General features: G+C 68.3%; 1 protein-coding gene across 1 annotated transcript; it reads left to right on the top strand.

Annotated features, from left to right (window-relative positions):
- The first annotated feature begins 33 nt into the window (after positions 1 to 33).
- LOC114499695 (EARP and GARP complex-interacting protein 1) lies at positions 34 to 27,717 on the top strand. The gene is made up of 9 exons (XM_028516084.2): positions 34 to 252; positions 3,734 to 3,817; positions 6,226 to 6,358; positions 16,929 to 17,085; positions 18,823 to 18,922; positions 24,265 to 24,401; positions 25,423 to 25,590; positions 26,708 to 26,875; positions 27,274 to 27,717. The coding sequence occupies exons 1-9, from the start codon at positions 211 to 213 to the stop codon at positions 27,446 to 27,448; spliced, it is 1,164 nt and encodes a 387-aa protein (XP_028371885.1). The 5' UTR covers positions 34 to 210; the 3' UTR covers positions 27,449 to 27,717.
- Positions 27,718 to 27,930: the final 213 nt, after the last annotated feature.

Genomic DNA, 27,930 nt, shown 5'->3' with positions numbered 1-27,930 from the left:
AGAGCCCACTGGGCATGCGCGCGATCCGGTCCGCCGGCGAGGAGTGTTGATGACGCACGAGGAAAACACAGGAAGTGGGCCCTACGGCGGCTGCGTTGGGCCAGAAAGAGTCTCGTTTCGGCGCCGGCCGGGCGGCGGGGAATGAATGGGCGCTGAGCTGAGGGCGCGCGGGCTCTCGGGACTGGCCTGAGGTGGGCAGGCGGCCGCGGCATGGAGGACGACGCGCCCGTGATCTACGGGCTGGAGTTCCAGGTGGGTCCCCGCGTGCCCGTGCGGCGAAGGCCCTGGGCGGCGGCGGCGGCGGCGGCGGCGAAGGACCCGGCCCCAGGAGCGCGGCCGGGGCCCTCGGGGCCCGCTGCCCTCGCGCGTATACGGTTCCGCCCCGCCCCGGCGCTCCTGGAGGCAGGAGCGCTGCTTTCTCCAGGTCATTCGGACCCAGGAGCAGGGGCAGACCGACGGAGGGAAGTTCCGGCGGACCCGCGCCCCGCTCCCTTCCCTGCTGCGGGCTCCTTCCCCGGCCCCGGGCCCCGGGCCCCGGGCCCCGGCGCGCGGGCACCCCCGGCTCGCGGGTGCCGCTGCTGCCCCGCGCACGCCCCGTTTCCCTCGTCCCGCGTCGTCCAGCCCCGGTTCCCGGGGGCAGCGCCGGCGGTGCTCAGCGGACGGCGCGGGTGCAAGGAGCGGACCCCCGAGTAGGCGGGGCAGCCCGCGCGGGTCACCGTGCCGCGGGCCTCCGTCTGCGGGAAGCCCTCCCGGGAGAGGCAGCCTGTCGGTCACCGGTGGGTCGGCCCAAGGGTCGTTCGGTTTTTTCCGTAAAACAAGAGACGCCTTTCTCGCTCTCAGACTAACTTGACTGATTTGGGTGCTTCGAGCGTGTCGGCGCCCTCCCGCTGTCGGCCTCGAGTGGGGAGAGGCCCGGGTGCTGCCGAGCTCTTTCGCAGCCACGGGACGGCCCCGCGGCAAAGGGTTACTTGGCCACAAGGTCCGAAGCACCAAGAAACGCCGCAGACCACTGTCGGCACGTTCCACCCGTCCCACACCGTCTCCGCACACGGCACAAATTTCTTTTTTTTTTTTTTTTGCGTTTCAGTTTTCACCTTCCTTGAAACAATAAAGCATACCATGCTGAAAACCTTGCACATCTTCAGTATTAACGGGACTGCATACAAACCCACCAGTTTTGATGAGTTTCTTTAGAGTGCTCGCCGGTAGGGCGGCTCTGACAGCACGGCCTAAGGACGTTGTGCCGAGTGGAGTCGGAGACGGCCGGTGTTCCTGGGGCAGGACGCAGTAGCTTCCCTGCGCCTCTTACCCGTGCGGGTCTCTCAACTACGGGGTGGCGGCTGGGAGAGAGCTCTGCTCTGCGGGGACGAGGCTGCACTTTCCCTCGGAGCCCTGGGCGGGCTCACGCGGCGGGGGGGCTTCTGGTGAAGCCACCTGTGACCTCCTCCTGGCCACCAGGTTCGTGCATGTCCTCCCGAGTTTCCGGTTCCCTGCTCCCCGTGGTGACGGAGAGAGCCCTGGGCCCGGCCGGGAGCCCGGGCTGTCCTCCTGCTCTGGGCGCTGTGTGGCTGGGCCCTGTCCGCTGCCCTCCCTGGTGCTCGGCGTCTTTATCTCCGAGTGGGGACGGAGCACCAGCCCCCACAGCTGCAGCCTTCCCGCCTGCCTGCCCCCTTGAGCGACGAGGCGAGCCAAGACGGGGCAGGTGGCGTTTTTTGCGGCCTGTTGTGCTCTGAAGATTTCAGTCTCGTTGCAACGGCATCGTTTCAGCCCCCGACAACCGTCGTCGTGACTAGGCTCAGAAAGGCCGTTTGTCGCCCCCTCAGTCGAAGCAGCGGGACCCCAGGCACGGGTGGAGCTCTGTGCCCGGAACGCCAGCCTTACGCTGTTTCTGTAAGTCTGCTCAGGCAGGCACTAGAAAGATCTTCACCTTTTATGAGGTTTCACTACAATTTTTAACAATGCGGTTTAGATTTTCTCTTTTGAAATAAGAGTAGTTTTCGCCCTGGCTGGTGTGGCTCAGTGGGTTGATTTGCCAGCCTGCAAACCCCAAGGGTCACGGTTCCGACTCCCAGGTCAGGGCACAGGCCTGGGTCGCAGGCCAGGTCCCCAGCAGGGGTGACGAGAGAGGCAACCACACACTGATGTTTCTCTCCCTCTCTTTCTCCCTCCCTTGTCCTCTCTAAAGACAAGTAAATAAAAAAAGGAATGTTTTTCCTCCTCGATGAGACACAGTGCCTGCTGGCTGAGGACGAACGGGGAAGCTCCGGGTCTGCGGTGCTTCTCTCGCCGGGGCTCCTTGACTCGGGAGCTCGGGGTCGCCTTCAGCCTCGTTCTGCCTGTCGGCCCACGCTCCTTCCTCTCCAGGCACACGGCCCCGGCCCCCTGCACCGCTCCGGAGCGAAGCGGACGGAGTGCAGGGTCCTCGTCCTCCCCCCAGGAGCCCTTGCCTCCTCCGTGAGCTGCCCCTGTGGGTTGGTATGATGGCCTCACGCTCGGTTTGCTCCTTTCGGGTTCCCTCCCGCCGGCAGTGGAGGCCTTCCGTCCCGCCTTCCGTCCGCGGCGGGGCGGTGGGCCGGGCTTCGTCTTCTGCGCACGGCCTGGACCTCCCGTCCTCGCGGGTCATTCTCCTCTGAGCCGGGGGTGTTTACGTTGGACAGGGGTCAGAGGGTCTCTGCATTTGCTGACACGCACAGAGTTCTGTGTATATGCATGCACATTTCTGGCAGAAAATCTATAGATTCATAAACAATTCATCAGCTTTGCCAGGAGGCCTGAGAGTCCAATAACTGTCAGCCCACTTCAGAAAGGGTGGCCGAGGGGGGGTGGGCCCCCCCAGCAGCGGGGGGCTGGGCGAGCCTGCAGAGGTGGGGCGGGAAGGAGTGGGCATTCTTCCCCGGATGCCCGATGGTCGAGCGCTGCCGCGGATACCTGCCTCTTGCTCTCCCCGAAGTGTGTGGCGGGAGCTGACGGTTCCCTGCCGCTGGCTCTCGAGGAAGGGTGGGACCCACTTGAGAGGGTCGTGATTCACGGGAGACACCCAGAGACGGCCGTGTGCCCTGGGCCGGAGTCCGCGGGGCAGCTGTGGAGCCGCACCCCTCGCTGTGCTGGAGGGAACGAACCCGGGCAGTGAGAGCGGGCGGCAGGCCCACGCGACAGGAGAGCCGGGCCGTCTGCCTGTCCCTGGCCGCAGGGCGGGGAGTGAGGACGCAGCAGGGCCCAGGCCGTGGCTGTGTCGTCTGGCCCACACCAGTCCTTGCTCCCCACTCCCGGAGAGCGTCACCTTGCTGCCCGGCGGCTCTGTGGCTGTCGCCCTCTGGCAAAGACCTGGTCTGAAGTGCCTGTTGGGGCCCTGGCTGGTGTGGTCCAGCCGGTCCGGCGTCGCCCCGCAGACCGGAGGTCTCTGGCTTGACCCGGTCAGGGCACGTCCCTGGGTTGCCGGGCAGGTCCCCAGTCGCTCCCAGTCAACGATTCTGTCACCCATTGATGTTTCTCTCCCTCTCTCTCTCCTCCCTTCCCCTTTCTCTAAAAATACATAAGTAAAATCCTTTAAAAAAAAGCGCCCCCCCGCCCCCACCCCGCCAGGGCTGGGGGCTGCCGCGTGCTGTGTTGTGGAAGGGTGACTGCCCCACCAGCCTGCCACTGTCCGCAGTGACGGTTTATGAATGCCACGGTGTACCTCCCCACCGCTCAACTCCGTGCCCCCGCCCACGCCCGTGCTCTCCTCCCTCCGCAGGCCCGCGCCCTCAGCCCGCAGACCGCGGAGACGGACGCCATCCGGTTCCTGGTCGGGACGCAGTCTCTCAAGTACGACAACCAGGTCAGTGCGTCCGGCCAGTGCGTGCGTGTCCCCGCTGACCCTGCTCTTCGTGTGGTGACCGTCTTGCTCTCGGTGGTTCCAGCAGCCTTTGCGCCGGCGAACGCCACACAGGCAGAGCCAAGCTTCACCGGGGCTTGGGTGTCCGGCTGCAGGGACTGGCTGGGTTTGGGAACGGACACTTACCTGTGTGGCATCGCCGTTGGCACCGTTGTGGTCGCGCGCAGTTACTGTGGCGGTACCTGAGCGGCGGCCTGGGCTCCACGGTCGGCCCCAGCCCCTATCCTGGCTGGGACAGCCTCTCGCTGCTCCGAGCACACTCCCCCGAGCCTGGGCGAGGCCACGGCCCCGTCTGCACGCAGCGCTCTGGGCTGTGGCCACCAGCCGCCCGCCCGGCAGGCACTTGGCTGCTCTGGCCACATGGGAAGAAAGGATATTGGGTGTTCGTGAGGTCAGGGTTCAGTTCACGGCTTGACCCTGACCGTGCGGCCTTGAGCAAATGGCTTGACCTTGCTGGCCCGAGTTCCTTTCCTTCAATACAGGCCTGTGGCAGTGTGTGGGAGGGGGGCGCCGACCCTGACCCTGACCCTGACCCTGGGGAAACACACACAGGCCATGCTGGACTGGCAGCTCGGGGGGGGGGGGGGGGGGGGGCAGGGGTTTCAGGAGGGAGGGGTTCGTTCGCCTCCACTCTGCTTTCCCCCAGGTTCCCGCTGCAGGCAACTAGGCCCCTGTTGCTTACGCAGATGGGGGTGAGTGTCAGGCGGCCGCCCGGAGGAGGCTCCTGACGTGTCCTCTCCCAGCACAGCCCCGAAGATTGGGCTCAGGGTCAGGCCCCAGCCCGGCCCCAAGGGCGTGACCACTCGCTGGTGCTTCCCCCACACTGCAGGGCTGTCCCTGTGCGTTCTCCCCTTCTCATCTGCATGCTCGCTTGGGAGTCCTGTGTCTGCACGCGGATGGAGAACCGCTTGGTCGCACAGTGCCCCCTCTGCTGGCAGGTCCTGGCCTTGGCCCTTGTTAGAGATCAGACTCCTGGGCCCCACACTGGACTGCCGGGGCCCCCTTGTCTCCCGCTCCTGCTCCCCCTCCTCCCCCATTCCTGCAGTGAGATGGGACCCTGCTGGCCCAGGGTTGGGTCCTGGAGCGGTGGGACCGGCGGCCCAGCAGGGTGGCGGAAACCCCTCCGTTCCCATTTTTGCAAGGTTCTTCGGTGTCCTGCCGAGTTGAGGGGCTCCGATACACTCTCCCCACCCCGAAGGTCAGTGTCGAGGCTGTGCCGCCCGAGGCGCTCTCCGGGACGTGCCCCAAGGACGGAGCCCCTTCCGTCCCAGGGAGCACCCTCGCAGGCAGAGCGAGGCAGTGGCATGTGGGGTCCTGCTCCGGGCTGCCGGGCAGCGCTGGGACCACGGACGAGGGTTGGGGTGCACGGGGCTGGTGTGCCGGCGCGGAGCGCTCACCCTGCGGGGCAGGCAGTGCCGTCCGGAGGGCACGGGCAGCAGAGGCGGGTGTGACTCAGAGTCCCCAGGGCCCCCAAGGGGCCAGGGTTACTGTCGGGCGCAGGCCCTGGGGGGGGGGACGGTCGGGATGGAACGGAGGCCCCTGAAGCCGTCGCGCCCACAGAATGTCCTTTAAAACGGTGCGCAGCGCTCGCCCCGCTGGCGAAGCAGTGTGTGCGAGCCGGGAGAGGAAGGTTGAGAACGCAGGCGGACTGGATGGGGGAGGGGAGGGGCGGAAGGGGGAGAGCACCAGCCCCGCCCTCCGCAGCTGACCAGTCCCCCCAGGCCCTCTGGACAAGGCTGCCGTTCACCCAGCAGGTGCGGGGGCGTGAGCTCAGGGCCGGTGGGCTCCCTCCCAGAGGAGGGTCTCCCTCCCAGCACCCCGAGTGCACCCCACTGTGGCAGTGCGGTCGCACCCGGCACTTCGTGTGAGCGGGCCGTGCTGCCAGACCCCGGGGTGACTCCCGACTTGCCTCGATGACAGCCAGCACCCCTGAACACCCTCTGACCGGAACCCGGGGGCAGATCCGTGGTGGTTTTCTCAGTGGGAGTTTAGTTGTGAAGTCAGTGTTTTATCTTTCTAGTTGACTTGGGTATTGATGAGAGAGTGGATGTGGAAATCATTTTAATTCCCCCCAAATTACCCAGCAGAGCGTGCAGACAGCACGTTTAACTCTTTGCGTGGGGGCTGACGTGCAGAGCCCGACACGCGGAGACGTGCACGTCAGGTGCGCTGGCGTGGCGCCTGCTCACGGTGCAGGGCTGCGCTGGTCTTCCGGGAGGCGCATGTGCTGGGAGGTGGGTGCACAGAGCTGCGGGCATGACGGGCGTGGCCGGTGTGACAGCCCCGGGTGGACGCGGGGGAGGCCGTCGGGCGGAGGGAGGCCCTGACTGCTCGCCCTGCTGTGCCTGCAGATCCACATCATCGACTTCGACGACGAGAACAACATCATCAACAAGAACGTCCTGCTGCACCAGGCGGGCGAGATCTGGCACATCAGCGCGAGCCCCGCGGACAAGGGCGTGCTGGCCACCTGCTACAGCAAGAGTGAGTACGGCGCCTTCGTCCGTGCCGCGGGGGGGGGTGCTCGGGGGGCGCTGTCGCCCCGCTGAGGGGGTGGCGCTGTCGCCCCGCTGAGGGGGTGGTGCCGGTCTGTCTGGTCGGACCTGCGGGCAGTGCGGGCGCGCAGTTCACGGAGAAGCTGCGTGGGCACACGGTGCGGCGGATGATGGAAGCCCCGAGCACGGCCCGGGCCTGCAGTCCGAGCTCTTCCCGGAGCCCGGAGCCCTCGGGGTGGGGAGCAGCGATGTGCCCCAGGTGCTGGGACAACGGGTGTGAGCGTTCTCCCCGGCAGTCAGCTGTGCTGCTCTCGGGAAGGCAGCCGGGCTGGCCTCTCTCCTGTCACCTGCATGTGTGTGTGCACGTGTGTGCGCGCGTGTGAGAACAGCCACGATGGTGCCCACCCTGCGAACACTCCTTGCACCCGCGCGGCTGTGCATTCGTGTCTGCCTGCTGCTCCCAGCTGGCTCCCAGGGCGCGCAGTCCGGACGTCTGGGTCGCACACCTGCCTGCGTTTTCCTTCCCGTCTCGCCCGTGACGGGCGCTGGAGTCCGAGCCTCTCTCCCGTCGTGCCGGCCGGAGTGCAGCCGAGCAGCCTTCCGCTGCGTCCCTCCTGACACACTTCCTCCGTTCGTCGGCCCTGCGGGGACCCTCTGGGCCGTTCTGCGGCCTTCCGGCACCCGTCACCCGCTCTGCCCGCCTTTCCTGTCCCGTCCTCGCCTCGGATGTGGGCGTGGTCATCGTGCAGCACCGGGACGCCGTTCCCAGGACCCCGGCCCACACGTCTGCCCGCGCAGGTGCCTTCTGCACGCGGCGGCCTCTGCCTCCTCGCTGCCCTCCTCTCCAAAACGCCCGTTTCTCCCTCCGGGCAGAGCCGGTGTCCCCCTGGACAGGTCTCTGTGCCCTGGGTGCGCGTCTCTGGTTCCGCCCGAGCCTCTGGTGCAATGCCCCACGGACCGGGAGCCAGGCCCCGGGAGCTGCCCAGGTCCTTGTCCCCCTCCGTCCTCGGTGGCGGAGGGCCTGCGTTGTCCTTCTGCCCCCTTGTCTCTGAGGAAAGCCACCTGCCACAGTGGGGGCTGGGACGGCCTGGGTGTCTGCCCTAAATCTCCCCTCAGCGTGTTTGGGGTGGAAACGTGCGTTACACGTGTGTGTAAAGAGTGAGCCTGCCGACAGCTGGGAGCAAGCGTGAGCTGGTTTCCCACGTGAGTGCCCCCGCCCAGGGCGCTCGGCGCAGGCGGCTGGGGTCTGCCCTCCGACAGCGAGGCCTCCCAGCTCTGCGTCCGGTCCGCTGTCCCGGCATGGGTGGGGCCCTCTGCCCGCCCAGCCTGCAGTGCCGGTCCTCTCCGGTGTCCCCGCCGCCCCCTCTTAAGGGAGGGTGGCCGCCTTCCGTGGCTGGAGGTAGCCACAAGTGTCTGTGCATGTGAGTAAACGGGGGTGGTCCCCTTCGGGAGAGGCCCCCCCAGCCCTCTGGACCAGTCCCGCTCCGGACCTGTCCACACACCTCCAGGGCGCCTTCGCCTCTGCCGTGTGACGCCACGGTCACCGGGTGGCGCCGTCGCCTGCGCCACATCCTGGCGGTTGGAGGCAGGTCGCCGCTCCTGCTGCGCTCGAGGGGGCACCCCAGAAAAGGTGTGCCCACTGGGGACGTCTCACGCTCTCCACGGGGGCCGGTGCATGGCCGCGGGCAGGTGCCATCATGGGTCTGTGCTCGTCACCGCTGTGAGCGCGTGGCCGCCACAGAGGTGTGCTGAGTCTGCGTCGCCGGTGTGTCCGCACGTGTTGCCTCGGTCCCCGCTCTGCTGCGGCCCCGCTTCTGGCGTCCGCGTGGCATTCAGACGCGGTGGTACCTGCTCATCGAGAGACCGAGGGCCCGTGCCGGGCTGCGAGGGGCAGGGGCGGAGGGCGGTCAGCCTGCAAGTCCGCTCCGCGAGCTGCTGGGAGTGGCCGCGCCTAGTGCAGCGTGCCCTCCCTCGGAGCCCTGGGCCGTGCCCCTGCACCGGGTCCGGGAACCCCGGGCGGGTCTCGCGGTGGGGGCGGAGCAAGGATCCACGGGAAGGGGCTCCATGCAGAGTCTAGAAACCAGGTCCAGGTAAGCGCCCCGCTCTTGAGGAACCTGGGGATCGCTGTTTGCCATAAACAACAGTGTTTAAAGACCTGCTTATCGCTGCATGCAAAGTGCAGGTGCTGGTGGCCCTGACCATCGAGGCTCAGGTGGGGCGTTCCCCCTGCCCAACTCGGGAGGGGTGTGGCTTCCGTCCCCGCTGCACACCCCGGTTCTGGGTTTGGTCCCCAGTCGGACACGTGCGGGGGCAACTGGTCAGTGTTTCTCCCCCTCCGTCCCCCTTCCCCCTCCTGCAGAGTCCGTGAACACGTCCTTGGGTGGGGATTAAAAAACAGCACACGCTGGTGGACGTGTGCACTATGTAGAGCTCTTACACACTCGTGCGCACACTCTGGACCGTCACGGTGGCCGGGTGAGTCCCTGAGGAAAGTCCGATCAGCTCACGCTCGTGGGTGGAGCCGCGCAGGAGGAAGCCTCCCCGGGCCCGGGAGGGGCCGTGACGGAGGCCGCGGCGCCGGGTCCGTGCTCCTGCGCAGCCGCCCCCCAAGAGCTCGCTCTGCACCCCGCCCCCGCTCGCTTGGCCGACGACCACGGGTTTACGGGAGGCTGAGGGCTCCGTCGGACCTCACACCCGTCTCCCCACTCTCGCCCCCCACCCCTCGGGGAGCGGGCCGTCACAGATCGCCACTGCCGGCGGTCGGAGTGCAGCCGTCATCTCTGTGACTGAGCAAGGCGGTCTCGGGGCGGGGGCGCCCTGCGCACCTTGAGCCCTTCTCCTGCGTGGGTGAGGGTGGGAAAACAAGCCTCGGCTTCTCCTCCCGAGGGTCCCAAGGACAAGTGCGTAGCTGCAGAGGCGAGAGGGGGGCCCCTGGGGGGGAGGCTGTCCCCTCGGCCCCTCCGCACAGCACAGCGCCTGAGCGGGTGCTGCAGGCATGTCTCGGGGCGGTGACCCGCCCCATTCTGGCTCTGCCACCAGGCCCTCGGCGGTCAGCCCCCTGGCTGAGGACTGTGCCTCACAGGAGCCCGGGTGGACCGCGTCTGAGACCCAGGACTCTGCTGCCTCCGTGCCCGTCCTTTCTCAACCGGAGTGTGTCTGTTCTCACCGTCGTGCCCCCTGCGCCTGCTGTGTGCGCGCCTGCTGTGCGCCTGCCGTGTGCCACGTGTGTGTCACGCACATCTGCTGTATGTGTTCTACACGTGTGTCTCACCTGTTTGCTGCCATGCGTGTCTGTCATGCCTGCCTGTTGTGCGTCATGCGTGCGCGTGTATCTGTGTGTGTGCCGGTGTCTCGTCTCTTCCGTGCCGTGTGTGCTGCGTGTGCTGTGTGTGCTGTGTCCGTGTCCTGTCTGTGGGCTGGGTGCACACGCTGTGCCCGGCTGTGCCCACGGCCCCCTTTGGGCAGCAGGGGGCGCCAGTGCCCTCTCTGTGCCTCAGCACTCTGGTCCTTCCACCCTGCCCCCCGCAGACTGTCCTTCCCCCCCTCCCACCCCCTGCTGGCCGTGCCCTTGGCCTGAGGCTGTCCGGAAGCTTCTCAGGCTTTTCTCCTCTAAATCCTGTCACCGCACGGAGACCTTGCCTGGAACGCATGTGGCAGCATAAGGCTCGCTGCCGGCCTTTGTCTGAGGGGACTCAGGGGACGGCGTGCCTGCCTTGGTGGTGTGGGTGTCAGCCCCTTCACCCCACGCCCCGGGCTCCGGGGGCTCTGCTGGGCTCCCGGCCCCATGTGCTGGGGCCTCGGCTGCCTGGCCAGTCTGTGGACATCGCCCCTGGGAGGGTGGGGGTGGCCTGCGCTCCCCACGGTTGTGACAAGAGCTGGTGCCCCCTAGTAGCTGCAGAACATGGCCCAGGGCGACTCTCGGGGCTGGGCGGACCCCCTCCGGAGCAGTTGGGAGTGAGGGTGGCCAGGCTCACGGTGTCCCCCGGGAACCCGCTGGGGTGTGCCGAGCCCTCCTGGCCCGAAGTGCCACCTTCCTCTGCTCGAGACCCTGTGGGTCCCCTGTGGGGTGTGGTGCCGACCCGAGGTTCCTGAGACGCCCCAGGGCTCCGGCGGGGGGCTCCGGAAGCAGGGTCCCCGGACAGCAGTTCTTCAGAGCAGCAGCTTCCGGTGTACCTGCGTGCCAGGCCAGAGGAAGAGCGTGTGCTGGGTTCAGATGGCAACGTTGTGTAAGCGAGCCGAGGGCGGCGGCGCGGTTCCTGGAACAGAGCGGTTTCAGGGCCTCTCTGATGAGCCACCGCCCGGAGTGAAACGGCGGGGACCCCTGTGATGAGCGGAGGCAGGAGCCGCAGGGGGAGAGCTGGCGTCCGAGGCTCCTGGCCCTGTGGTCAGCTGGCGACAGCAGGGGCCCCTGGCTGTGCAGCAAGCCCCCCCCCCCCGGCCAAGGTGTGGCGCCCTGTCTCGGGTCAGACCGCCTCCATGTTTCCCGTGCGCGTGGGAGAAGGTGGGACGCTTTCTTTTTTTCAGGGCATGGGCGCTAGGCTGGAGAGTGCTGGGTTTGCTCGAGATCCAGGTGCCAGGAGGTCGCACCTCGGAAAGAAGGGAGGTGGGCGATCCCGGCAGGGGGGCCGCCCCTGAGGACCTCCGGGAGCGTCCCCGCAGGCGTGCGAGCGAGCGAGCGTGCAGGGCAGTGCCGCTCAGACCCTCCGTTGTCTCCGTCTCCCTCCCAGACCCAGCAAACGGGTTCGGAAACGAGGACGTTTCGTGTTCTGTTCCAGCACCTAAGCGTCTCGTGGGCTCTTGTTTCTTGGGACTGACACACAGCAGGGAGGGTGGACTCTTCGCTGGAGTGGCTGGGAGCGAGGAGTGTCGGCTGAGGACCGTTTCTCTGCGGACGGAAGCCCGGGGGGCTGCAGAGGGGGTGCTGTGTGTGTGTGCATGTGTGAGCTGTGCACACTGTGTGTGCTGTGTGTGTGTGTGTGTGTGAGCTGTGCACACTGTGTGTGCTGTGTGTGCTGTGTGTGTGTGTGTGTGAGCTGTGCACACTGTGTGTGCTGTGTGTGTGTGTGTGTGTGAGCTGTGCACACTGTGTGTGCTGTGTGTGCTGTGTGTGTGTGTGTGTGAGCTGTGCACACTGTGTGTGCTGTGTGTGGCGTGGGCATGCTGCATGGGTCGTGTGTGTCTTCTTTAACCGTCCAGCCATCCGTGGACACACAGGGTGTTTCCGAGTCCCGGCTGGACGTGGTGCCGCAGTGGACACGGGCGTGCAGGAGGTCGTCTCAGACCTCACCCACCGGCCTCCCTTATCTTCTCAGAAACACGCTCGCATTCCACGAGAGGCCGAGATGCTCTGTGGCCTGCGTACGCCCCGAGTGTCCTGATTCCGTTGGCGTTGCTCCCGTGGGCACAGAGTCCCCCCGTGTCTTTGGAGTACACCGCACGGGACCCCGCGCCGCCGGGACGGGTCAGGCGTCTGTGCCCTGTCGGACGGGCAGGTGGGGACCTGGCGGCCACGTCCGCCTGAGCCCCGCGGGTCCCTGGAGCCCCGCCTCGGATGTGAGGGCGGGAACGGGGTGTTCCGACGACAGGGGACCCCCGCGATGTTCTCAGACCGTCCTCCGGCACAAGTTACATGGGGTTCCAGGATGTAGGGAAGGTCTTAATTGGCTTTTTCTTTGATGCGCTCCTAACTGGCCTCTCCGGACCCCACCAGCACCATTCCTCTGTCCTCATTGACTTTCTGCGGCACCTCCAAATTTAGCATCATCTGGAAACTTAATTAATTGAGCTGTTTACTGTTCCTTCCAGATTGCTAATGAAGATGTTAAATAAGACTGGGTCCCCAGAGCAGCCCGCTGGACACCCTCACAGCTGAAGGCTCCTGGCTGCCCCGGCCTCTGTTTACGGCCCTCCCGCCGGGCTCCAGGCCACGAGGGGGCGCTCGGGCCGGCCCAGCCTGAGCTGATTTCTCCGTAGGATGGCAAAGGGCTTGTGCGGAAATCCTCCCGAGTCCCCAGACGAGCTGTTTGCTGCGCTCTCCCGCGGCCAGTGGTGGTTTCCGCCCTGCTAGCCCTCTCCCGCCCCCAGGCCCTGGTCTGTGCCGCAGGCGGGCTTCTGGCCCGCCGTGCGGGGCTGCAGTGCACCCCTGACAGAGGGCGCAGGTGGGCACATCCAGCCCCCCAGTCCTGGAGACGGCGGGCTGCGGTGGGGGGTGGGGGTGGGCAGGCTGGGGGCCCTGAGCCCATCCCCGGGGCCCGTGGACGCCCCCTTCTCTGGTGTCCTCCCGGGGCCTCCTTCTGCATGCAGGTGTTCGTCTCCTGCAGCCCCAGTCACCCCCCCCCACCCCCGCAGCCTCCTCCTACTCTAGTCGCCTCCGTAAGTGCACTGTCCCCAAGCTCAGCCTTGGCCTCGGGCACCTTGGGCGCCGTGGCTGGGACTCCAACCTGTGGACTTGGGGGACGAGACTCCGCCCCTGAGAACTGAGGCTCCTTCGATGTGAGCGTGTGGGTCCACCTGCACAGGTGGCAGCTGCGGCGGCTGCGTCCCGGGTCTCGGAGGCCTTCAGCGTGGCGTCTCCGGCACCGTCTGGGCACGGGCCTCGTTGTGCGCCCCACCGTGCAGGCGAGGGGCCCGGGCCCAGAGGGGTGCGTCCGCTCAGGGTCTCACGGGTCTTGTGCCCGCGTCAGGTTTCCACACAAACCCGCTTTTCCCCACTGGTGACCGTGCCCCCAACGTAAGGAAAACGAGGCTGATTTGTGTATTTGAAAAAGTTAGATGCTTTGGGGGAAAAGAATCATAAAAAATTCAATAGTGTACCAAGATTTAAGAGATAAAAATGTATTTTAGGCATTCGCGTGCCTGTGAGACGTTTCAGACCCAGATAGAAGTGCACCCCGTGGGTTTTTTGTGTGTTCTGTGTGGCATGAGGCAAGCCTCCTCTGAAGCCCCGGTTAGCTCCCTGTGTTTGAGTCGTCAAAATCGGGAAGAGCCTCTGAGGACACACTGGTGGGTCTCTCCTTCCTAGCGAGAACCCCAGCCAGGGAAGGGCCTCATGGCGCCCGCCCTCGTCATCCTGTGGAAGCCACAGGCGTCCTGCGGGCTGTAGGGGCCCCCAGAACGGGCGCCTGTGTGCTGCCGCCCGTCTTCGGGGACCCCGAGGCGCTGCGCTCGGACCGAGGCTCTGGGCGAGGAACCTGCCTGTGGCGTCGAAGTGACGCCTCGTGCACACGCTGGTGCCACGGTGCCCGCCGCTGACGGCTGCCCTCGGTGGGCTCCGTGAGGCGGGGAGGGTGGTGGCGCGCTCCTGCTGTCCACGCCAGGGTCCCCTCCTGGTCACCGGACAGGAGCGGGGGTGGTGTGAGCCCACACACTGTGGTTTCTTCTTCTTCTTCCTCTTCCTCTTCCTCTTCCTCTCCTTCTCTTCCCTTCTCCTTCCTCATCCTCCTCCCTTCTCCTTCCTCATCCTCCTCCCTTCCCCCTTCTTCTCCTTCTCCCTCCTCCTCCCTCCTCCTCCCCTCCCCCCTGCAGTTGGGGGCGTGGCCCTGAGGGTCTCTCCTGCCCTGAGCCGCGTGCGGGCGCCGTGACGGTGTGGGACGGTTGTCTCACTGCGCCTGCGCGTGCCCTGGGGCCCGTCGGACGGTCGGGATGGCGCCCGTGCCCGTGCCCCTGGGCGCAGCGCACGTGTGCCCCCGTCAGAGCCGGAGCGACCCCGTGCGGGGAGCAGGGCCGTTCAGCGTCTCAGACGACATGAGACCCCTTCCGCAAGGCGGCGCACACGACGGCTCGTCTCCGCCCTCCAGCCCGGCGCCCGTACGCACGGCCCTATAAAGCGGAGACTGCCTCGGTGCGGCTGTCGCCCGGTGTTGGAGCCCCGCTTGGGTCCCCGCCCGGGCCAGGCTGCCGTGGAGCCCGCAGCCGGGGCCCCTCACGGACCGAGTGGCGCGCTTGGCCAGCAGAGGGCGCAGCGCGCCCGGGCTTCTGAGGCCGCACGCCCGTCACCGGCCTCCCACCTCCTCTCTGGGCCTGGGGGCCACGCGGGAGTCAGGTTGGAGGCGCCTCGTGCAGCCGCCGCGGCTGCCTGCCTTCTTCTCAACAGCCTGCCTACATTTGGGGGAAGTCCCTGGGTCGCGAGTCCTGTTCTCCGTGTCCACTTCCCTAGGGACCAGCAGGTGACCTAGGCTCGGGGTCCGAGCCGGCCCCATGAGGGGGCCGTGGGGGCTCCGCTGTCGGCGGAGTGGGTGCCGCGCAGCCGTCAGCATTGGGGAGCGTGGTCGCGGAGGGGGTGCGGGCCAGCCCCGGGCAGGGCCAGTTCTGGCGCCCAGGGGCCCGGGCGCAGCAGCGGCTGCTGGGGGGCGGCCTCCCCGCCGGGTGGGGAGGACCGCAGGTGTGCAGGCACGGCGCCACGTGTGGCCCCCTGCAGCGCTGCAGACAGAGAGCGGGGGTCCGGCACGACCGCCCCGCCCGAGTCCTGGGACCGTCCCGTACTCAGCGGGCCGGCTTTGTGGGTGGCCGCTGGGGCGTGGTGGATATGCATGCGCTCTGGTGGGTGCAGGAGCCCTGGGGGGGCCTGGACGAGCAGCAGCAGTGCAGGCACAGCAGGCCACGCTGGCCGCGTGTCTGAGCCCGTGCCGCACCACGTGCCGTGGACCCTGGTGTTGGTCTCGGTGTCCTCCGGCCCTGCCGAGGAAGAGGCCGAGGCACAGGGAGCTCACCTCCTCGCCGCGGCCCCAGGCGCGCCCTTCCCGCTGACTCAGGACCTGGCTTCGGCTCTTCCGGCCACCCCTCCCACGGTGCAGGTCCCCGGCCCACGGTGGGTGTGCCGGGCACCAGGCCGGCACTCAGAATTGGGCCTGAAGTCCCGAAGCTCAGGGGTGGGCGGGGAGGATGGACACTCAGCTGCCCCGCCCAGATGACACCGCGCCACGGCACGTGGTCTGAGGGGACGAAGGTTCGTCCGCCAAGGCCGGGCGGGGGCCCAGCTCCAAGCCCCCCCCCCCGACAGTGGCCCCTTGGACACGGCTGCCCCTTCCTTCTGCCAACACGTCCGGCTGCCGTCCCTGCCCCCCGGCGAGCGCTTTGTGTCTCACAGGCCTCGCCCGGGGTCAGCGTCCTACCGAGGTCCGCGCAGTGAGAACACCTTTACTGAGAGAAACATCGGAAGAACGACTGAGTGCGGGGGGGCGGGGGCGGGGGGGGGAGGACAGAGACCAGGGCCCCGACGAAGAGGACGGCCAGGGGCTGTCGGGCGTTTGGTTTTCAGTGGGATTGCTAATAACTTTTCGAATTTCATTTTCTCACTTTTTTTGCTGATCTACAGATACACAATTGACTTCAAGAACGTTTTTAAAGTATTTTACTTACTTGTTTTTAGAGAGGGGAAGGGAGGGAGAAAGAGGGGGAGAGAAACATCAGTGTGTGGTTGCCCCTCACCCACCCCCTTCCGGGGACCCAGCCCGCAGCCCAGGCCTGTGCCCTGACCGGGAGCCCAGCCGATGACCCTTCCGTTCGCAGGCCGACGCTCAGTCCACCGAGCCACAGCAGCCGGGGCTACAATTGACTTTTAACGTTTTTTTGTTTTTTACTCTTACCCAAGGACATGCTTATTGATTTTAGAGAGAGGGGGAGGGAGGGGGAGCAACATCGACGTGAGAGAGCAGCATCGGCCGGTTGCCTCTCGCAGGCACCCTGAACTGGGGTCGTGCTCGCAGCCCAGGCGTGCGCCCCCACTGGGAGTCAGACTCCCGACCTCTGGTTCGCAGGATGGCGCTCCGGCCCGCAAGCCACACCCGCCAGGGCCAATTAATTTTTATGTACCGCTTTGTGGTCAGCAGTTTGGTTAAGTTTTCTGTTGTGTTATTGCTAACGGTGTGGTGTGGAGTCCCTCGGATTCCCGCACATCTGATCGTTAGCGTGAGCTGCTGTTTCTGTTCCTGTTCCTGGTTCCGTGTGGCTGCCGTGTCCCCGCCGCAGTGGAGCAGCGGGCCCTCTGGTGCGGCCTTAACTAGAGGGGGCGGCTCCGGGCACTCCTGTTCTGTTCCTGTGCTCGAGCTGCGTGGGCCCCGCCGCCCGCCCTCCTGGCCCCCACGCTCAGCAGCTGGTGGGCGCGGTCTCAGCACCAGCGCCACCCCTGACCGACGGAGCCCTTCCCGGGCGCCGGGGGCCTGCGGGACGTGCTCCGCGGGGCGGGGAGGAAAGACCCACGGACGCCAGCCTCAAGCGGCCCCAGCCCCATTCGTGGTGACCCTGGGTACCCCGCCCGCCATGCTGCCCCGTGTGTTGAGGAACTGCTGAAGAGCGGAAGGAAATCGATGTTGAGGCATTGAGTTTTTTCCTGAAGCAGAACGACGGTTTTCAAACCAGGAAGAAGTGTCGAAGCAGCAGCTGGGCCCTCGGGCGTGCGGGCTCGGGTGTCTGCGGCCCTGCCTCCCTGCTGCTGCTGCTGCTGCTGGGGGTGGGAAGCAGGGGGCGTGGCTTGGGGTGGGCGGGGCTCGCCGCGGGCGGAGCCTGGCCGCGGGCGGAGCCTGGCCGCGGGCTCTGCTGACCTTGCCCGCCCGTGTGTTCAGCTGCAGACAGCCGAGTCCTGCGCTGCGCCGCCGTGTGGAGGATGCCCGAGGAGTCGGAGCCGGGCAGCCACGAGTCCCCCGACGACTCGGCGAGCACCGCGCACGCCCTGGAGCTGCTCTGTGACCTCGACCACACGGCGCACGGGAGCACGGCCTGGTAGGTTCTGCGCGTCGGTCCTCCGGAGCGGCCTGCGGTGAGAGCGCGACCGCGGGCCGTGCACGCCCACCCCTCCTTTCGGCGGAGAGACGCGTGTGCGCGCTCGCTTCCACTTCTTCTTCGTCCCGGCTGTCGTCTGGACGGCACGCCCGGACAGACCTGCGCCCGGGGCCCTCCCACCGCAGGCCCGCTGCCCGGGCCCCTGCCGGGGCGCTGACCGCGGCGCGGCTCCTGGGGGCACTGCTGTGTGGCTCGCCAGCGCTCTGGGATTCGGCCGTGGATGCCCGGGTCACGCGTTCCTGCAGGCGGAGGGCGTGTCTTTCTCCTGGGGGCCGCACATGGTGCGCTGCGTGCGTGCTGCGTGCGTGCGTGCGTGCCGCGCCCCGAGCCCTCCGCGCAGTCATCCCGAGCGTATTTCCCCATGTGTCACCGGCGGTGCCAGGCACTCCGTAGGGCTCGGGCCTCCCTGTCCGGTGGACGGCGGAGGGTCTGCCGTGCCCACCGTGGTCTCGGGGACCGTCCTCAAGAACGCACAGCTGCCTGCGGAGTCCTCGGCCTCGGCCGGTTACAGGGCCGAGCTTCCAGAAGGGACTCTGGGAGCGTGATGGTGTCTCGGGTGTTCGCAATCACAAGGGCAACACTCCCGTGTGTGTGTGTGTGTATGTGTGCGCGCGTGCACACACGTGCGGGGACGTGGCCTCAGGAGCCGCGACCTCTCTGGGGGCCACCCCGTGGCCGCAGCGCTGAGCTCCCGTGTGGAGTGAAGAGCGTGAGTGCAGGGAGCGGACCGGACGCGGGGCCTGTGCACTCTCGGGAAGAGTGGGGCGTGAGCTGGGAGCTCACCCGCTGCACGCCTTGCAGTGGGTTTCCTCTGACCGGTGGCCACCAGCTGACCGCCGGCTGAGAGGACGTGGTTCTCTGGGGGGGGGTTCCCCCTCCCCGTTGCTGTGTGGTTCGGTCTCTGCAGTGGCGGTGACTCCTGTGGCTGCGCCCCAGCTGTGGAACCGACACCCGTGCCAGCCTGCACGCCCGCCTCTCGCTGAGCAAACCAGGAAGAGGAGGCTGGGGGGACCGTCGTCAGGGCCACTGGCACAGCTTGCGGCTCCCCTGTCCTTTGTCACAGATGTTCTGGAATGTACTGGGCCTCGAGTGCACGTGCACCCCGCTCCGTAGGGAATGAACTGGGCCTCCACGGGCATGGGGGTGCTCTAGCAGGCACCCGGGCCGTCCTGTGCTCCTCACGTCCGAGGTCCCGGTTTTGCTCAGCGACCTAACCTGCCCCCACCTGGGAGTGGAGGGAGGGGGCACGTCCTCCGCGGTGGAGCCTGCTGTCCTCGGCGTGTGCCCCCGAAGACCTTGCCGCAGGCCCCTTCCTGTCTCATTGGCCAGCACGGCCTGCTCTGGGTCCGGTCGGGTGCTGGGAGGACGTGTTGGCGAGGGTGTCGGGCAGCTTGGCCCACGGAGTGGACACCGTGGGCAGGCGCTCACACAGCGGAAGTGTTTCTGCCGCACGGTCCTGGCCGGCGTGGGCCTCTCCTGGTGACCGACGGTGCCTGCCCACTGTGTGCTCACAGGGCGGGATGAGGGCTCCTGCAGGGGTCGGTCCTTCCGAGGGCAGCGACGCACCGACAGCTGGGCCGAGGCCCCTCCGGGTCACGACGGGTGCGGGAGGGAGGCGCCCAGACGCACCTTCGGGGACCTCCGTGCGAGCTCACGCTGCCCCCCTCCTGCCCCCAGCGTTGCGTGGGAGCCCACGGGGGACGGGAGCCGAGTCGTGTCGCTGGCGGACAACCACATCCTGCTGTGGGACCTGCAGGCGAGCTCCCGCCGGGCCGTGGTGAGTACCCAGACCGCGTCCTCCGCCCGGAGACTCTAGGGCCGGACTTGGGCCGGCTTTAGAATGCACTTCCTGGTTCGCGTGTGGTTGGGATTTGACGTCAGTTACGAAGGGATCGGGGAGTGGATTGAATTATCGACGAAAGAACTGAGCGGTTGGCTCTGGCGGGTGCAGGCCGCCTGACCGGGCCTCAGGGCCGTGTGCGGGTGCGGCCGAGCCCTGAGGGTTGGCACAGCTCCCCCCCGCTCACAGCCCGTCCACAGGAGGCGGGGGCCACCCAGGAGTGTTTCTTCTGCGTGAAGTGGTCTGTCCTTCTGAGGCCGGGGTTCCCGCAGTCTGTTCTGTTCAGACCACCGTTTGGGCAGGCTGACGCTCGGCGCTGACCAGCCTTCCTCACGCCTGCGCGCGACAGACCGTCAGCCGGTGCACCCTCCTCTCCCTCCCGTGCACGGCAGGGCTCGGGCGCCACCACCAGACACCGGCGGCCCCTGCGCATGTGGGAGAGGGACCGTAGGACCCTTGCCGTGGTCAGGCGCCCACCCGTCACGGCCAGTGTCCCGTCTCCAAGGACGGACAACTGGGTCCTCAAGCTTCCCCACCAGGAGACCCTGTCTCCCCGACCAGCCGCCTCTCGGACCTGCAGGTGTTCAGCGCCGGCACTTTGGAGTCGGGTCACTGTCAGGGGGTCGTCGCTGGAGATACTTTGTGTCTCACAGAGAAACGGTCTGCTGATTGGCGTGTGTATGTTTTCACATGGGATCCCTTGAAATTTTCTCCTTTGAAGTGTGATTTTTACCTGCATTCATAAACTTGTTGCATTTGTTTATGTCCAAATAAGTTTGGAGGGAGAACAAGAGTTTCGAGAAAGTAAAGGTTCCTAGCGCCTCACTCCCGGGGAGCCAGGCTGCCGCGCGAGGCCGGGGCATCGAGGGCACGTCCGTGTGTCTGGCCTGCGACGTTAGTCACCCTTCCTTCCGCTCACGGGCCGCACAGCGTCGGTCGGTCCGTCCCCCCGGCCCGGTGGAAGAGACGGCGTGGGCAGCGGCTGGTCGCCACCGATCGGTGACACAGGACCCGGAGTGCCCGTCCGAGCCTTAGAGCCCTCGTGGTCAGAGGGGCGCCTCGCAGCCCCCGGAGGGCGCTTCAGAGTGGCATCCACGGGGACCGTCGCTGCTCTCACTAGAAGGGAGGGACACGGGACATCTCCCTGCATGGAGCGCGGTGCCAGTCGCGCCGCGGTGTCAGGGTGAAGGAGGGCGCTCGCCCGAAGGAACCCGGTGCCTGAGACCCTTCCCCGCGGCCCGCAGGTCTGGGGCTCAGGGGGCGCCCAGGCCAGCGTCCGGGGAGTGCCCCCGCCCTCCTCCAGCCGTGCACAGCCGTGCTCCCCGGATGGCAGCCTGGGGCACGGGCGGCCCCCTCCTGGCGGAGGCGCGGGGGCACGTGGGGTGTGGGGCTCGGCTGCTGGTCTGGGCAGGGGAGCCCGCAGTGCCGCCCCCTCCCCCCCCCCCCCCCCCCCCCCCAGCTCTCCCAGCAGGAGGCGGCCACAGGCAGGGGGCCTCGGGCTCCTGCCCCAGGACTCAGCAGGGCCTGCCCCCCAGCTCTGCCGCCGTCGCCCCCACATCAGCCTCCTCCCCCGCCCCTCCCCGCAGCCCGCCGGGAGCCCACAGTGGGCGGCCCCCCGGGAATGCGTTCTCTGCAGGGACCCGTCGGCCCCCTCCGCCCCTCCCGTCAGCCGACAACGCCGGCCGGTGCGGCCCTGTGACCCGGCCGCAGCGCGGGAAGCCGAGACCCTCTGATCGATCCGGCGGCTCCACACCCGCTCCCGGACCTCTTTATTGTTGGAGGAGGATATTGCGGCGTGCGGGGAATCTAATCTCGGGCTCGCTGCATCATTACCCTTTGCAATTAAGCCAGAGGCTCTGTGCCATTTGTAACCATTAGCGAGAGCCCAGGGGAGGCCTGGGGGCGGGTCTGCAGGGCCCCAGACCCCGGTGAGGGCAGGGAGTGCCCCTCCCCCGGTCCGACGTGTGCTCATTTGTCTCTGGGCTGCGGCAGCTTTCACCAGCCGTGGAGAGGGACGGCTCCGGCCGCGGCGCGCAGTGGGCGCAGAGCCAGAGGACGCTGGGTGGCCGGGTGCCACGGCCGCCCTCCCTCCCCCCCTCCCCCGGCCGGCACGTCGGTGCGGGAGCCTTTGAAGAGCAGGCCCGTGTGTCACCCGCCTGCCGCAGCGCCCCTCTGCAGGACGGGAGTGGGCTCCAAGGGCACCGTGCACGTGCAGGGCCTTCGGCCCCCCGACGCTCGGCCCCCGGCCCTCGGGACGAGGCTCAGGAGGGGCAGGTCCAGGCCCGTCTCACTCGAGCTCGAGGCTCACCGTCCGGAGCCTCGGGTCCGGAGCCTGGCGGGCCGGACGCAGCGTCAGCCTGCTGCTCGCCACCAGCTGGGTGCGGGCGAGGGGACTCCCCTGGGTGCCACTCCCGTGCCTGCTTCCCGCGCTGTCCCCACCGCCTCGGGCCTGTGCGGGCCCTTCCACGCGGGACACGGCCCAGGGCGCAGACCCCACCGCCAGCCTCCCTCGCAGTGCGGTGCCGCCGGGCGGGCGGGCGCGGGTGGCAGTGGCCTCTGGCTCTGGGCAGGGGCCCGCGCCGAGGGGACGTGTCCCCGTCACCCGTGTCCTGGTTCCCGGGCGAGGAAGCACTTGTGCTTGTGTCCTTGCCCTCCTCTGGACTTCGCGTCCTCTCGACGGGGTCTTCTGCAGGGCGACACTTACGAGTGAGTCTTTTAAACCGCCCCGGCTGGCCTGGCTCAGTGGGGTGAGCACCGGCCTGCGAACCAGAGGGCCGCCGGTTCAATTCCCAGTCAGGGCACAGGCCTGGCTTGTGGGCCAGGTCCCCAGTTGGGGGCACGCGAGAGGCAACCACACACTGATGTTTCTCTTCCTCCTTTCTCCTTCTCTAAAGATATAGGGTAAATTTTTTCAAAAAAGAATTTCTTTAATAGACTTTAATCTTCAGAGCCATCTGAGGTTCCCAGCGGGCCTGAGGGGAAGGTCCAGAGATCTCCCTTCTCCTTCCGGCCCCCACGTGCACCGCCGCCCCCCAGTCGGCACCCCCACCGGAGCGGGCGGCGTCATGAACTCTCTGGGACGCTGCTGCCTCCTCCCCGCAGCGCGGCGCCTGCGGTCCTCCAAGGACGGGCAGCTGTCCCACTGCTGTTAGACCGGAGGGCGAACTCCGGCCGCTCCGGTGCCCACGTGGGATGACACAGATCCTGTTGGAGTCTCCACGCAGCCAGTGCTGGTGTGGCCGGTGCTGACGAGGACAGCGCCGGGGTCCCCTGGGTCCCCGAAGACCGCCACGAGCCACGCTCAGAGGTGACAGCGGACCGGCGCCGTGTCCGACACATACCGTCACTCCACCGAGTCGGGACTTGCCCCTTTAGAGAAGGACACGGGCCTCAGGCCGCGTGCTGTGACTCTCTCAGGTGACAGACGGGAAGAGAAGGCTCGGGGACTTCCTGCCGTCCCCTGTGGTGGGAGTGACGGGCCTGGCCTGCTGCCAGCCCGCACCCACGGGGGCCCTGGCCACGTCCCAGAACCTGTGGGCCTGCGCTCGGACGTCTGGAATGGTGGGTGACAGACACCGTTGTCTGCGAGGGCAGGTTGATTTCTGGCCGCAGCCGAGAGTGACCAGGGCCCAGTCCAGTGCGCAGGCGGGACGGCCCCCCGAGCTGCGGGAGGCTGGCTCACGGAAGCCCGTGGAAGCCCCGTGAAGACGGGCGTTCTCCCGGGACTCACGGCGGGGCCAGACCCCGGACACACCGAGCAGCGTCCGTGTCGCCGGAGCCCCTGGGAGGGCCGCCCAGGGCACGGGGGCTTCGGGGCTCGCCCGACACGGCCACGACTCTCGGGGGGACCCGAGACCGGTCACCGCAATGGCGGCGGCGGCGCTGCAGGTGTCCCACACGGTTCCGGGAGCGCTGGAGACCACCGTTGTCCCGACCTGCCGGTCGGGGCCGGGCGGCACGTCAGCAGACACAGAACAGACCGGGTGCCGGTGGGCGGTGTGTCCCCAGCTCCGGAAGGATTCTCTCCGGCAGCGGAAAGTGGAGAACGCGCACGAAAACTGAGGGTCTCTCGCGGAAACCGCCGCCCAGCCTGGGCTGGGTGACTGTCGTGCCCCAGGGCCACGGGCCCCTGCGCTGAGCGGGGACCCCGGGGCTGCCCGTGCCGTCTGCCGCGCCGTCCCTGGCTGCGGGTCTGTGGGGACGGGCGGTGCCTCCGGTCGGCCTGCCCAGGCAGGGCTGCCCAGGGTGGCTGGCACGGGCGTGGGCCTGTGGCTGGGGGGAACGGGACGCCAAGGACGGGGGTGTGTGGCCCGGGTCTCCTGGGGGTCAGGGCAGCATCTGAGCAGCACGGGCGCATTGCTGGGGGGGCTGCGGGGGGCTGTGGCATCCGGGAGTGACAGATGGGCCTCCCTCGGGCCTCCGTCCAGATCTCTGGGCCCCTGTCTCCGGGTCCCGGTCCCCTCGCCCAGCGTCCCTGAGAGCAGGGCCGGCCTTCAGACGAGGCAGGGACGGGGCCGTGCGCCCGGCGGGGACCAGTGGCGGAGAGCGCAGAGACGCCGGCCCCCACACTCACCCCCGCAGAAGTCACCCTGGGGACCGGGCTTCAGCCCCAGGTCGGAGTGACGAGGCGGTCAGTGTGACACGCTCGCACAAGCCCCCGGCGGGGGGGCAGAGGGCGAGATGACCCTCACTCCCCGTCAGAGGGCACCTGGGCCTGACCTCCCCCGCCGCCCCCCCCCCCCCGCATCTGGGAGGTGGGGGTTCTGCCCGAGGACGGCCCAGGGGGTGTCTGTGAGGCCGTTGCCGTTGCCCGCTGAGGTTCGGGTCACGTCTGTGTGGCAGGTTGGGGACCCCTGAAGGCAGGGGGCAGGGGTGCGCGTGCGGCTCGTGTGGTCAGGCCCCAGCTGCCGTCCCCCTCGGCGGGCCGGGCCGCGGCCCCGTGGGCTGCGCCGGCTCTGCGTCCGTCTCGGGGGCGGCAGCCAGCCGTGTGCGGGCCCGTGCCGTTTCCTCCGGTTCCAGCCGGCTCGCTCTCAGCGCGCCCTGCAGCCCTGCTCGGCGGTGGGTCTGCCCATGTGCTGGCTGCCCTCTGCCGTGCCTGCTGTGACCGTTTCTCCCCGACGGGGCCCGAACACTCACTCCCGCCTTTTGAGGCTGGGCAGCAAGACCTGGTTGCTTCCCGGTGTCCCCAGTGCGGACGCACTGCCCCCCAGTGGCCCGGGGCGCCCTCCAGCGGCTTCTGGGGAGAGGTCACGCGTCCTTCCCGTGTCCTTCCCTCGCAGCTGGCCAGCTCGGCCTCCCTGGAGGGGAAAGGGCAGCTGAAGTTCACCTCGGGGCGCTGGAGCCCGCACCACAACTGCACCCAGGTGGCCACGGCGAACGACACGGCCGTGCGAGGCTGGGACACGCGGACCATGAGGTCAGTGGTGGGCGGGGCCCGGGGACGCGTCCTCTCTCTGCCCCCCGCCCACGCAGGCCCCTCGGGGCCGGTGCGTCTGGGGCAGGCGGCTCGTCCGCCTCCGTCTCCTTCGGTTTCTCCTCCCCGCCGTGAGCGGCCGTGGCCCATCGGTGCTCGGTCGGCTGTTGGGTGCTCCGGGCGGGCCTCCCGCCAGCACTGGCCGTTCACAGAGTTGGCGTCGTGGTCCCCTGGTTGCGTGTGTGGCATGGCCTGCGACTGCTTCTGTGTCTGATGGGTGACCGGAGCGGGTCATCTTGTCACGACACGCAGCAGCCGCATTCTCACGGGTCACACGGGAGCAGCTTCCAGTCCCAGGTGCCCGCTGACAGGTGGCTGTTGTCATGGTGATGGAGCCCTGCCCCCTCCGGGAGGTGCAGCTGTCCCCTGCGCGAGTCAGTCACCGGGGGTTTCAGGCCCTGTGGGGAGCAGCCTGGAGCGGCGCGAGCCGGGGAGTCGGGCGTGCGTGCATGCATCTGTAGTTCTGGGCGCGGAGCGGGTGGGCTGTGCGGGATTCCGGCCTCGGTGCCGCCCGTGGGCGGTGGGGGTGTGGGTAGGAACGGCCACGCACTCCCCGGCAAACGCTGACCCCGGTCTGTGGCGGCTTTTCTGTCCTGCTGGTCCCTCCCTGGCCTCCCGTGCCCGTGGTGGGCATTTCATCCCTCACCACTCCCGTCCTTTCTCCACCCCTTTCCTTGCGGTGCCCTTCCAGGCACGGGCCCAGTGCCCTGCCCAGGCCTGTCTCCACTCGCTCCTCCAGGGCCATGTGGGCCCCCGCCGTCCGCGGTCCCTGGGGTGCTGCGTCCCCAGTGTGGGAGGCGCTGGTGTGGGCGCCGGGCTCCGTAGCGCCTGCAGCCACTTCTGGTGCGGCCGGGGAGCCCCAGGCCGGGCGCCCTGGGATGCCAGGTGGGGCCAGGACCCCGGGGGCCTGGGAGTCGCGGCTGGCTGTCTCTGCCTGACGCAGGCCCGTGCTCCCCGCCCGCAGCCAGATCTACTGCATCGAGAACGCCCATGGGCAGCTGGTGAGGGACCTGGACTTCAACCCCAACAAGCAGTACTACCTGGCCAGCTGCGGGGACGACTGCAAGGTCAAGTTCTGGGACACCCGCAGCGTCTCGGAGCCCGTGAGGACCCTGGAGGAGCACTCCCACTGGTAGAGGCATCGGCGTGCCGGCCGGGGCGGGGCGGGGGCGGTCGCCAGCTCCCTCCCCTCTGGGGGTCCGCGGGCCGGCCTGGGTTTCGCTGCCGCCACCCAGCCAGTTGGCCGGGCTCTGGGTCGTCGGAGGAGGAAGCGCTGCTTCCCAGTCCGCGTGTGTGTGACCTGTGAGCGCGGGAAGGGAGGGGAGACGCTAGCTTTTGCGTCCTCTCGAAACGGTGCCGTTCGAGTGCGCAGCAGGGAATGAGCACCGACGTGCGGGGGCGTGCTGGAAACCCCCACGCGCCTGACCGGGGGGACCCACGGGGGGGGGGCCACGGGAGGGGGGGGGGCCAAGGCCCTGGGTCAGGATGGGTGGCTGTGTGCACAGCACACGCGTGCACGGGTGCCCAGGCCCGCCCTCCCTCCGCCGAGCTGTGGGAGCGCGCACCTCGGGGCCTGGCTGGGAGTCGCGGGTGCAGGAGGGTGCACACAGCAGCAGCGGCTCTCGTTCAAGTGGGGCATGTGCGGGTCTGTGTGTGCCCGCGTGTGCACGCACAGGAAGCACCACCCAGCAGGGCAGGGCCCGGCTGCTCTGAGGAGCCTCACTTGGCCGGGGGCGGGTCCCTGGGCCGCCGACTCCCTGGTGTCTGCCCCCAGCCCTCTCAGCTGCTCGCCGGAAGCTACACTGTTTCCACGACCAGGAAGTTAGGAGGCCCAGGGTGCTCGGGCACTCCAGGGAGCGCCCTGGACGAATCCAGGGAGCGGCCGCAGTGACCGCTGTGGGGGCAGACGCCGGCCCCGGTGTGCGGGCTGTGGGCACTCTCCACCGCTCGGCGGACCGGCAGCCGCCCGGCACTGCGGCGCTCAGCCCTCTGGGCCCCCGGGCGAGTGTCGGGGGCTCCCCGGCCCGGGGCTGCGGGGCTGCGGGAGCCGCCTGCCGTCCAGGGCCTCCTGCTGCGGCCGAGCCTCCTGCCCCAGCGGGGCCTCGTGTCCGTCCTCGGGGTTCAGGCGGCAGTTTCAGGAGAATACGCATCAAACCCGCCCCTTGGCTGGACACTGCCCAGCGCCCAGCGGGTGGCCCCGCTCCGCGGCGGGCAGGCCCCAGCCCGAGCTGCCGCCCCCTCGCCCCCAGGGTGTGGAATGTCCGTTACAACCACTCGCACGACCAGCTGGTCCTCACGGGCAGCAGCGACAGCCGGGTCATCCTCTCCAACATGGTGTCCATCTCGTCCGAGCCCTTCGGCCACCTGGTGGACGACGACGACCTGAGTGACCAGGAGGAGCGCCGTCCGGAGGACAGGTGAGTGAGTGCTGTGGGCGGGGTGGGGCGGGACTGCCCGTCCCCCAAGGGGCTCTGGGTCCCGGCTCCAGTCAGGACCGTCCGGCTGGGGATGGGGCCGCGGTTCGGCAGGTCGTCAGCTCCCCGGACGGGGCGCAGAGCTGGTGCCGGCCGGTCAGTGCGTCCCGGTCGGTGTGGACGCAGGCACGCACCTACGTCCGTGTCTTTCCTCGCGTGAGCGCTGGAAGCTGCCACTGCTCTTGGAGCGCGACCTGGGTGCTGTGCTGTCGGGGGCTGATGCGTGGGGGCCGCCCGACGGCCCCGCTGAGGCCCCCCCACGCCACGCGCCTCCCCGCCGCCGTGCAGACGAGGAGCCGGCGGAGGCCCCGCCTCGCTCACGCCCGTCCCCGTCCCCGCAGGAGCCAGGAGCCCCCGCAGGACGGCGCCATCGCCACCTACGAGGAGCATGAGGACAGCGTGTACGCCGTGGACTGGTCCGCGGCCGACCCCTGGCTCTTCGCCTCGCTGAGCTACGATGGGAGGCTGGTGATCAACCGTGTGCCGCGGGCGCTGAAGTACCACATCCTGCTCTGACCCTGCCCTCTGACCCCGCCCGGCGCCCGGGGGCAGCGCTGACCCTGCGCTCTGAGTGGGGAGGAGGCTGGTGCTGGGCCCCGGGCCTGGCCCCTCGCTGAGCAGGGAGCCGCTGGGTGACCCCGCGAGCCCCGCCTCCGCTCACTTTCCTTCTCTCTGTTAAGGACACTGGGGGTTTGTTTTACATAAAAAAGACCTTGTTTCCGTCATATTAACTCATCTTTTTCCTGAGAGTGGAACCGAAATAAAGCAGTGGGGCCGTCACATGCGCCGCACGGGCTCCTGGCTCGTCCTTTCCAGAACTCTGGGGACCCTGGCCCCGCCGTCGGCGTCTGGGCTCTGTCCTCCGTCTCGTCCCGGCCCAGACTAATGAAGGCGGGGGCACCGGCCCCAGACCCCACGGCCACTCGCTGCTGGGCGTCACGGAGCCCTCTGGTGAATGCCCGAGGGACAGAGCCCCCACCCCTGGCCAGAGCCCCCAC

Source organism: Phyllostomus discolor, chromosome 6 (genome assembly GCF_004126475.2).
Source record: "Phyllostomus discolor isolate MPI-MPIP mPhyDis1 chromosome 6, mPhyDis1.pri.v3, whole genome shotgun sequence".
Lineage (NCBI taxonomy): Eukaryota > Metazoa > Chordata > Mammalia > Chiroptera > Phyllostomidae > Phyllostomus > Phyllostomus discolor.
The sequence above is the reverse complement of the archived record's forward strand: the minus strand, read 5'-3'. Positions and strand labels throughout refer to the sequence as shown.

Excerpts from the sequence above, each read along its gene's own strand:
- LOC114499695 (XM_028516084.2), top strand. The coding sequence starts at position 211 with ATGGAGGACGACGCGCCCGTGATCTACGGGCTGGAGTTCCAG. Across the intron at positions 3,818-6,225 it reads CTCTCAAGTACGACAACCAG|ATCCACATCATCGACTTCGA; the intron begins GTCAGTGCGTCC and ends CTGTGCCTGCAG. Across the intron at positions 25,591-26,707 it reads CTGGAGGAGCACTCCCACTG|GGTGTGGAATGTCCGTTACA; the intron begins GTAGAGGCATCG and ends CCTCGCCCCCAG.